Source organism: Lolium rigidum, chromosome 6 (genome assembly GCF_022539505.1).
Source record: "Lolium rigidum isolate FL_2022 chromosome 6, APGP_CSIRO_Lrig_0.1, whole genome shotgun sequence".
Classification (NCBI taxonomy): Eukaryota; Viridiplantae; Streptophyta; class Magnoliopsida; order Poales; family Poaceae; genus Lolium; species Lolium rigidum.
The window spans coordinates 61,263,952-61,275,157 of NC_061513.1; the positions used below are offsets into that span (position 1 = coordinate 61,263,952).

The 11,206-nt window shown below is 45.7% G+C and overlaps 2 protein-coding genes across 2 annotated transcripts; both read right to left on the reverse strand.

Moving 5' to 3' along the window:
* Window positions 1–578: 578 nt before the first annotated feature.
* LOC124662689 (G-type lectin S-receptor-like serine/threonine-protein kinase At2g19130) lies at window positions 579–4,021 on the reverse strand. The gene is made up of 2 exons (XM_047200496.1): window positions 3,829–4,021; window positions 579–2,870 (listed from the first exon to the last, which is right to left on the reverse strand). The coding sequence occupies exons 1-2, from the start codon at window positions 4,019–4,021 to the stop codon at window positions 619–621; spliced, it is 2,445 nt and encodes an 814-aa protein (XP_047056452.1). The 3' UTR covers window positions 579–618.
* A 2,645-nt stretch (window positions 4,022–6,666) lies between these two features.
* On the reverse strand, window positions 6,667–10,279 carry LOC124668538 (cytochrome c). Its single transcript, XM_047205659.1, has 3 exons — window positions 10,129–10,279; window positions 7,383–7,516; window positions 6,667–6,759 (listed from the first exon to the last, which is right to left on the reverse strand). Exons 1-3 carry the CDS (start codon window positions 10,238–10,240, stop codon window positions 6,667–6,669), a joined length of 339 nt encoding a protein of 112 aa, XP_047061615.1. The 5' UTR covers window positions 10,241–10,279.
* Between the last annotated feature and the right edge of the window lie 927 nt (window positions 10,280–11,206).

An 11,206-nucleotide genomic window follows, 5' to 3' on the forward strand; every position in this document is an offset into this window, starting at 1 on the left:
GCGCGGGAGGACCTTCTTCTGATTTCAGGATGTAGTCGCCGCCTCAACATCCCGAAGAAAACACTGAAAACAACCTAACAAGGAACGAAAACCCTCCACCAGCGAGAGACCCTGGTCCTCCACACCTCCAAAACCCCAAGGCCAACGGAGGCGGGGCGAACCGCCGGCGTCGCCGGCGAGATGGAACCCTAGATGGCTTTTCTTAGCCGCCTTTCTATCGCCTCCTTCCGAGTCCCTTACCTACCGTTCCGATCATATTAAAATTGACGCAAGATGTGAGGAGAGAATAACCTACCTACGTAATACATCACATTGATTAAACACGATCAGAGGAAGTATGAATTGGAACAGAGGAAGTATGTAGTAGTTTAGGATAAATTTAAACTAAAGCCCTGGCAAGAATTATGAAAATAGGGAGTACACGATTTTTGCTAAATTCGAACACTAAATTTATGTTATGGACGACAACTGCAGCTAGCATTACAGAGGACACGATATTTTATTGTATACTCTGCTACTGTTTACAACGTGGCTAGCGGCATGAGCATAAATCCACGGTGAATACAAACGTGCTTTGGTACATCGTATACTCCAAGGTCTCGCGCCTGAACCCAGGTCTTATTCGGGTGGCATCTCCGAAAATAATTCCGCATCATTCCCTTGGTCTGTTAGGAGTTTGAGCGATCTCGGAACCGGCTGGACACTGACCTCAACCAGCCGTTCCAGAACCTGTACGACCATCGCCATGGATGGCCTAGCGCTCTCGTCGTCTTGGATGCACCAGCACGCCACCTTGCAGACCCTCTCCACCTCAGCCAAGTCCACATCGGTGCCTAGCCGGATGTCCACGATGCCGTCCAATTCGCCTTCAGCTAGCATCCTCGCGGCCAACAACGGAAAGAAATCCACCGTGCTGTCCTGTCGCCGCCTCGCGTTCCTCCTGCCCGACACGATCTCGAAAAGCATCATGCCGTAGCTGTAAACGTCCGCCTTGGAGGTGATGGCCGTGCCGGTTATCCACTCCGGCGCGAGGTACCCGACCGTGCCCCTCATCGTCGTCAGCACACGGCTGAAGTCGCGGCCCATGAGCTTCGCGAGACCAAAGTCCGCCACCTTCGCGACGAGCTTGTTGTCCAGGAGGATGTTCTCGGGCTTAATGTCACAGTGTATGATGCAGTCTCTGCATTTCTCGTGCAAATAGTGCAATCCCCTCGCGATCCCCAGAGCGATCTGGTACCTCGTCTCCCAGCTCAGGACGACGCCATGGCCGGAGCTAGACCCGAAGAGGTGCCTGTCCAAGGAGCCGTTGGGCATGTGCTCGTAGACGAGCAGCCTCCGTGCCCCCTCGGAGCAGAACCCCAGGAGCCGGATGAGGTTGACGTGTTGGATCGTGCCAATGGTGCTGACCTCCGCGCGGAACTGCTTCTCGCCCTGACGGACGCCCTCGAGTTTCTTCACGGCAACGAGCGTCCCCGTAGCGTCCGGGAGTGAACCTTTGAACACCGACCCGAAGCCGCCACCGCCGAGCTTCTCGGAAAACTTTTTGGTCATAGACTGCATGTCGCGGTATGTGAATGCCATCACGGAACCTTCGACCCTCCGAAGGGCCTTCACCCTTCTGCTTCTCAGAATGAACACCGCTACGAGCGCAATAACAGTGATCGCAGCCACAACCGCGGCGGCGACAACACCAACTATCAGTTTCTTCTTGTTCCCGGTGCTAGTGAACTCAGATGCAGCCAGGCGGATCAGAATGGTGCCGTCTCCATTACCAATGCTGCTCATGTCTCGAAGGTTGATGAGGCCGTCGTGCCAGAGCCAGCAGCTGCCGTTGTAAGAGTAAGCGGTGCATGAGCAGTTCCCGAGACACACGAGCTCGCAGTCGCGAGCATTTTGTGCAGCCACCACATCCTGCCCATCGCTTGGCAGCTTCACGTTTGGCATCACGTAGAACCTGTCTTTCTTCCCCTTCTGCGTTCCGCCTTGGAGGCCGCATTGCTGCAGCGCCGTGTTCCTGGAACAACCTTCCGTGTGATCTCCTTCCAGCCACGCTTGCAGCCGCCGCTCCCGGAAGCCGCGGAGACACCTGCATGACGGCTGCGAGTTATCGACGCACACACTGAAGGGTCCGCAAAGAGAGTAGACGTCGCACTGCGCCTTGGGCTGTGACCAGAAGAGTGTCCACTCGCCGGCGGACTCCACCCACGTCGTGAACCTAATCTGCCCTGTCACGTCCACCTGAAACCGCATCAGAATTGAGTCGTCTGTGATCTCATAGGTGAAGTAGCTCCCGTTGGCGCCATTGACGTAGTCGAATCGATACAGCGAGTGGGCATAGGCGTCGCTGGATATCATCTCCGGCACGGCTGTGAAGCTTCTTCCGGTCCAGTTGCCAGTGGTCCAGTACTGCTGGGTACTATTCCACATGAGCAAGTATTGGCTCGTGCCATTTGGGTCCAATACAATGGAGAACGGCCCTGGAGCTGGATCATTGTAAGTCTTCCATGCCACTAGACGTGTGCTCCCGTCGGTGAGCTTGCCCCGGCCAAGCTTTCCGCCAGGGAGCCATGTGTCGCCTAAGTGGTCGAAGCTCTGCCACAGCACGACGGAGGTATTTGACGCGAGTGCCAGGACAAGGTTGCCAGTGTCAAGGATGACGCCAACCGTTTGGCCTGAGGCGATGTTGCTTATGTTGGTAGACCAGATTGCCGATCTTGAATTGTTGGCTATGACCATGTTGCCATCGCTTGATATGGTCAGCCGTGACGACTGTGGACTAGAGATCGGAGAGTCCCTGTTTGCAACCCAGACTGGTGTTTTCTTTGAAATTTTGTTGTACCATATGCCTATGTACCAATACGTTGAGTTATCTGTTGCACATAAAGGAAACTTTTAGGCAAGATGAGGTTATGAAATTCTTCTAGGAGCATCAATTTCTAAGGGAATTGAGAAATTCTTGTTTCTAAGTCTAGAATGTAAGATTATGTATGTGTGGTCGTCTTTTTCTTTTTGATAAAGGGTGTTTTATTACTTAAATTTTTTAAACATTACACCCGGTATTTGCATACTTAAAATACACACAACTACTCAAATCCAGTTGAAGAAAAGATAAAACAATAAAGTGCCGAAATACAAGTAATCCTCATAGAAACTGCATAGAAGCGTAAGACTAGGGGTGGGCATTTTAACCAAGGACCAAACTACCGAACCGAAAGAACCGGGACTGATACCGGCCGAACTGACCGAAAGACTGACCGAAACTGAGTATTTCAGTTTCTAATTCGGTCTGCAGTTAAATTCATGTGAATCTCTTTAAATGGCATGCACACAAGTGTCCGGAGATTGTTTAGATGATATTGATCTTCTCTATACAAGACATCGAAGAAGAATATCAAATACAACCTTTGTTCATTAATATAAGAGATTTTGATAAACTAAATGGAGGGAGTATTTGTTTATCCCTGCATGGTTTCTCTCACTAAGTTTCCATGCAATCAATCATTCGGCCGATTAAGATAAAAATGTAACGATATTTCGCCAATGATTTGAATACGTTCCTTTGCATCCAGAGTCCAGACTGAGCTTACAGTTAAACTTAGTAACTGAAGAAATCTCAAAAGTAAATTTTCGTAGGACAAACGGTTCAGAGAATTCACACACTATGTTAGCGCACAAAAAATATAAAAAAAAACACTAAAGTGAGGCCCAGTTAAACCCTTTTTTATAGCTACCAACACAGCTAAAGGTTGAATTTTTTATGTTTGCTCCGTTGTGCAAGGAAAAAAGGTCAAATGAAATAACAACAACACTGAGTGCCTTTGTTGATACCTGGCTGGAAAAATCCCAACGCGAACTTGCCACTCTTGGAGACAAGCGGCTCCTGGCTGACGGACAACGGCTGGTCGACGGACAACGTATCTGCTGCACCGGCGCGTAGCGGGGCTCCTTGCAGAGCAACCAAAGCAATGACGAACAGAACGTAAATGGTTGCAGGGGAGAGGGGTGTCATGGAACTCGCCATTGCTGTAGCCCCCAAGAGACGAGAATTTTGCGTAGCAGATACGAGCTGTAATTATACATTAGATGTTGTGGAAAAGTAGAACGAAAGCGAGATGCCCGAAAAGCAGTTCGATCGAGGAAAACATAGCAGCCAGTATGGTGCGAAATTCTCGAGTCGCACCTTCCTGTTTTCACTTCTGGCCCAGAAGTATTTTATGGAACAAAGCTAGGCGAATCTCTGTCTCGAAGTGACTTCTGTGTGGAAAGCTGAAATCTCGAAGTTCAGTCCTGACCTGGCAAGTTTTCCGTGATGTTTTAATCTAGAAGGGTTTCGTGAAGTTGGAAGAGTCATGGAACAACGAGTGGCTGTCTCTTTCTGAACGAAACTTCGGTAGACCAGTGAGCAGGAGATTTTAATTTCTGTAAGACCGTAGTTGTAACGACACTAAAAAAACGTAGAATTATTTTAGAGGATTGGATCCCTGCAGGAGAACTTTCTACGGTATATTACCGCCCAAAGGTATCACCAAGATTTTCATGTAAGTATTTTCTACGGTAACTTACCTACCGAACCGAGGAATACCTCACCAACATTGGCATCAAATCCCTATGGTATGGAAAGTCTATAGAAAACAAGGTTTTATCTCTGTGTATAGAGTTATAGATTTTTGTGGTTCCTGCCCCATTTGTCTTATGGATCAGTACTCATTTAATTTACATGATCCTGAAAAACCTCAAAGATGTGTTGTGCTTATTTTATATACTAATATATTGTTGAAATTAATTACAGAAGTATGCAAATCTGCTCAAAAAATACTAAAATAGGCTAATACGAATTCAGTAAACGGGATTATGATAATCCACCATAATGTATACCGCAGCCTAAAACTAGTAGAACATGTAGATGGGAGGCCCCCTCGCCTCTTCAAAAAAGAGAAAAAGAAAAGGGTGGCCTCCCTCGCCCTCTCGCCAGCGACAGCTGGCCGGATTTGAGTAGGGAGAGGCCTTGGAGAACCAAGAGGACCAAGAAGGCGCGTGCAACATGAATGCCTCCGAGTAATATTATAGGCTGTTCATGTGACATGGGAGAACAGGAGGTGTTGCTGCTTTGGGCTGCGATTTACTTTTCCTACACTTGCATTTTTTGTGGGGTTGCTTTGGCAGAGCTTAAACTAGAGGTTCTGCTTGCTCTTGTCCAGTTTTACGAAACTACGAGGTCTTCAATTACCACCAATCCACCAAGTGTATTGCCTTCTCAATATTTTAGTTGGGTCTTGGATTTTGTATACAACTATACATGTTGTTCAATGCACGGTATATGTACTCTGGGTTTAAGAATATTATAGAATATTGCGCACGAGAAACTTGAGATCCATTGCTGTCGAATAACCAATAATTGATGATCAACATCAGGTTCCCAACATGCGTGACAAACGCGTTATAACAGTGTATTTTGCTGAAGTAAAAAAGATCGTCGTAAGCAGAAATACTACCGAGCTCTTGAACTGGCTCGTCTTTGCACCCTTTCAAACCAGAGTAATGTCCAGGTCTATTTTATTAACGTCCGGACTACGGCAGCACGCCCTTTCCAGCAGTGGCATTCTTCAGGTATGCAATGCGATCAGCACGTTCCTGAAGCTTCTTCAGTCCAGGGAACACCATCTTAGTCCCAGGAATGTAATGCATAAGAGAACAATAATCAGAGTATCAATGTACTACATTCTGCAAGTTGAGATTTGACAAAAAACATGGCAAAAGTATCAAGCATATGGCGGGTAAGGTTCAAGATATACTGATTATTATTGTCAGAGCATGCATTATTGGCTCTTAGTAAACAGGCATAAAACTGGGAGATACAAAGAGCTCTATGCAGACTGGGTAGAGATCTATTTGCATATATTCAGTTAAATGAAGCAGGTAGACAACCGGCGCATGTACACTACAGTATACTTCGTCAGAAAAAAAATATATAGTGTATTGGCTAATTTTTCATTTCTAATTAGGGATCCTCTGCCCAGAAATTAATTATGTCTCATTTATAATGGATATGATCAGTGGATATGATGATAATTGTGGGAACAAAATAGGAAATGACCAGGCTATTCCTTTTCCTGCACCCTGCACTTACATTGCTGATGGGGTGACTGTGGCTGAACCTACTCCAGAATGCACATTTCAGTCCAGCGATAACTGCTCCAGTTCCGCAAGGCCTTGAATTACCCTTATCAACCTAGGTTATTTGTACTACTATATCAACCTAGGTTAATTGATCGGTGGACTCTTCGCAAAAAAAAAAACATGATGATGGTTTTTCAATGCCTAAGTTCGTATTGGTGTACGAACTGTGTCTTACAACCGTACATACATGTTTGCTCAACGCACGGTTACTGTATCCTGTGCTTAAGAAAATTATAGAGCATTGCTCACGAGTCACGAGATACTTGAGATCTACTGCTCGGTCGAATGACCAAATAACTGATGATCAACAACAGGTTCACAACATGCGTGACAAACGGCCATTATACAAGTGTATTTTGCTGGAAAAAAGAGACCATCGTAAGCAGAAATACTACCGAGCACTTGAACTGGCTCGTCGATGCACTCTGTCAAACCAGAGTAATGTCCACGTCTATTTTATTAACATCGGTACTACAGCAGCACGCCCTTTCAAGCTGTGGCACTCTTCAGGTATGCAATGAGATCAGCACGTTCCTGAGGCTTCTTCAGTCCAGGGAACACCATCTTAGTTCCAGGAATGTACTGCATAAGAAATTAATAATCAGAGTGTTGTCCAGAGATCATACAAATGTATTGCATTCTGTAAGTTGAGATTTGACAAAAACATGACAAAACTATCAAGCACATGATGGGTAAGGTTCAAGATATACTGATTATTACAGCATGGGATATAACTTGGAGTAACAGGTTGTTCTGAAGAGACAAAGAGATCTATGCAGACTAGGAGGAGATACATTTGCATATATTCAAGTAAATGGAGGGAAGAAGTGCACACAAAGAAACAGGTACCAAAGTAAAATGAACTCGAGACATAAACTATCATGAACTGACCTCCTGGACTTGGTAGCTTAAATGCATACTAAGTTCAATCAATCCTACCAAAGGACCTTCCAAAACACTAAATTCAACTGGGGAATCCTACCAAAGGACCTTCCAAAACACTAAATTCAACTGGCACTCCCCACGTAAAACAATGTGATTGGCAACAGGTGCGTTGGAACAATTCCTACTGATGACACTAACTGTGATAACGGAGTGAATGAAACTTTTGATTCCAAATGCAGATGATAGAGGCTATCTGAAATGTACCACCGATGACAAATATGAAACTACAACAGGATATAGAGAGTGAGCATTAACCATACCTTCTTAGGATTAAGCAGGTAGTCATACAACGTCTTCTCCTCCCAAATCACAGCCATGCTCTTGTTGGCCGTAGAGTAAGAATAACCAGGAGTCGTGCCAGATTGCCTCCCAAACAGACCATTCAGGTTAGGCCCTGGATAATATCAGCATGATGGAGACTCTTAGGTACATCTACGAAATTTGGTTAAACAAGAAACTCGACAGTAGCAAAGGAATTTGGTTCCAACCAGTCATGGAACTGAAAGTGTAGAGAATATTTGTGAGAATAATGTAGAGATATTTGTGAGAATTTTTTTCACAAAACTGAAAGTGTAAAGATGACTGCGGAATAACAAACTACCGCCAAGTCTAATCATGGAACTGAACATACATACGTGCATCCCAGTTTCCTGAACTGCTGCATATAAATTGTTTCGCTAAATCACATACCGAACAGTATCAAGACATTGCTTAATTTCAAATTAATCATATCTATAAGACTATAAGAGTGGCATTTCTAGCAGACCGCCAAACCGCAAACAACAAATAGGCGTATCCAAGTCACTCCAAACGCGTTTTGCAGGCCAATATGCTGTTATGCGAGCCACGTTTGGCGCGTCTGGACTGCGCGGCCGTTTTTCAGCCCGCAAGCAAAACCGCAACGAAGGGTTTTGCAAAATATCACAATCAATCAATTGATACAACAAATGTTTAATAAAATACAACAATCCAAATTATTACAACAAATGTGGCGAACGAGATCTTCCTGCAGCTGTTTTGCTGACTTGTCACTCTCAATCAGCCGGTAAGTTTCAAGAAAAGTTTGCACAGTATCCGGATTTCTAGAAGGTTTGACCCGAGTGCCAACATTATCAAAGAAAAATGATAAGTTCAAACTCCTCTCATCCTTGATGATCATATTGTGTAGAATCACACAAATGGTCATGATATTGTTGAATGTATCCAGATCCCAAAATCGGGTTGGTCATCGGACTATTGCAAATCTAGCCTGCAAAACACCGAAAGCCCGTTCAATGTCTTTTCGAGCTGCCTCATGTGCTTTTGCAAACTCAGCTTCAGCTATGTTCTCTAGTGGTTTTCACAAATGTGGCCCAATCCAGGTATATACCGTCGACTAGGTAGTACCCCATTGTGTACTCCCTTCCGTTGACAGTGTAGTTGCAAGCCAGGGCATCACCTTTAGCTAGCCGGGCAAGAAGATGGGACAAAAAGATGGGATCTATGCAACACATTGATATCATTCAGAAAACCGGGCAAACCAAAATAACTGTGTCAAATCCAAAGATCCTATGATGCAACTCCCTCAAGAACGATTGTTGGTTTTTTGCTCGGCCACAGTACAAGTTTTGCCAAGCTTTTGGATAATTTTTTCATGTCCAATGCATACAATCTATGCTGCCTAGCATGTCTGGACAAACTTCTTGTTCGTTCTCCACTATTAATCTAATGGTATCTTCTTCATTGGGAGCTCGAAGATACGGCGAGGCTTGCGCGGCAGCGGAGATTCCAGCCGATTGGTTGGGGATTCGTGTGTGCCGGCAGGCGGAACAGACACAGCAGGGCAGCACGTGTTCCTGCTGATCTGAATCGAATGGGGCGGCCCGCCTAGGCCGGGATCTACGGTGGCGCGTGGCGGCGGCGGTTGGTGGTGGGGAGGGGAAAGAAGGAGCACCTGAAACTTCCTTCGCACCAACGGGGGAAATGTATGGGGTTCGCGCTCACATATCCTCTCGAGTCCGGAAACTTGGGGTTTCCGCGGCGCGAATCGGGATAGCCCGGAATTTTTTTTTGTTTGGGATCCGATGCGGTGTCTAAACCGTCCCTTCCCCACCCACCATCGCCCCACCCCCCTCCCCCAAAACCGGAAATGGATGGGGTCCAATGCGGGATCTGGTAGAGATGCTCTAACTTCATAAAATGTGGGCTATAAAACACTTGCTAACGGTAGAAAAATCATTCTGGTCCTGATGGATCATAGTTGCAGGGTTCGGGATCGATGCCGCGTTCCGCGATCCTGGGTCGATCGACCTGGATCGGGGATCGGGAACGCGAGGGGATCGATTGAATTCGTTTTTGTGTCGTGATCCTATTCGCACCCTTCCTCTTCCCATATTAGGGACCCTGGAATATGGTAGGCCCATTAAAAATAAAGCCTAAAACCGGTAATTCCTGGGCTTATTAATAACCTTGATTCTGCCCCTCCTTTTCCTTGATTCTGCGCCTCTTCTCCCTCGTCATCGACCCAAATCAAAGTGGATCGCGATCCACGATCCAACTTCCCGTACCGGAGATGTGTACCCTTGACCGATCCTTGTTCGCTGGTATGTCGAACCTCGTTCCCCGATCCGAGCGATCCGGTTCGCCAGCAACTATGTGATGGATATAATACATCTTACCATCTAGTAATAATGGGGAAAAAAAGGCACACATCCGGCAAAGTTAGGAATCCAACAACACATTCCGGAAAAACGAATACACCAATTTCGCGAATACCACAAAACTCGCTCGTGACCCACCAATTCCTCAAATTGCTGCCAACAGAACAACCGGGATGCAAACGCGAACGACCAAAGTTATCGGCGATCCTTCCCCCAGGAAACAGCGCCTCGCGTCAGGGCAGGCCAGACCACCGCCGACCAAATCGTAGCCAATCCCCAAACGGAACACCAACGTCGTGATCGCGGCATCGTGCTAAAATGAACGAGGCATAATTGACGTTACCGGCAGATCAGGTCTGGCTCTCACCTTGCTTGTGGCCGGCGCCCTTCTCGACGGTGTGGCACTGGGCGCACTTGGTCTTGAAGATCTTCTCGCCGGAGGCAGCGTTCCCCGGGGGCGCCTCCGCGAACGACGCCATCGTCGCCGCCGATCCCGCGCGAACGGTTGCCGGAATAGGGTTAGGGTTCCCTCGGATGGAGGAGCGACTGGCAGAGGCTGGAGACGGGCGAGAATGGTGATCGTTCTGGTCTGTTCTGGTTCTGCCTGATTTAAAGCGGTACGAGAGATTACGAGAAGCGTGGAGGACCGCAAAGTACGCCGGACCCTATTCACCGCTTAATGCGGCCCCTATGTGGGGCGCCGCACAGGGGCGAGAATGGATGGGCCGGCCCATATGCGAGTTGGACGTTAGTTTCTCGCCGGTTTTCATTTTTTCCTCTGGTTTCTACAGGTGTTTTGTCCGGTTTGTGCTGGTAGGTTTCGGGAAAATATCTAGTGATACCACCCCTTACATGATACCATGATACAGTTTCACAAAATTTGAATTTTAAGTATTAACTTTTTTTGAAATAAATTTGTGGTGGTTGACAAGATGTGTGTTTACATTCTCTAGATTTTTCACGGTCAAATTTAAAATACACCAAGAGAAACAAAAACGACAAATTCTATGTGAACAGTGCCATTTGTGTTTTTGTCTTTATGTGACATTATTTATGCTTTATTTCTCTTTTTTTCTCTTAGGGTATTTTGAATTTGGTTATGAAACTTACTGGGCACGTAGACACGCATCTTACGAACACCCAAAATTTTGGTTTTAATTTTTTGAACATTAAATTTTAGATTTTGAAAAGTGGTATCATGGTATCAAATAAGGTGTGGTATCACTAGATATGTCCTCGGTTGGTTTTTGCGGTTATCTCTGCTTTCCTATTCGGTTTTAAAAATGTTCAATTTTTTAAAATGTTTAATTTTAAAATGTTTTATTTCGAAAATGTTCAAATTTAAAATATTTAAATATTTAATATGAACATTTTAAAATTTTGAAGAATTTTGAAATATGAACATTTTAAAATTTCAAATAAGAACAATTCTAATTTTTGAAATT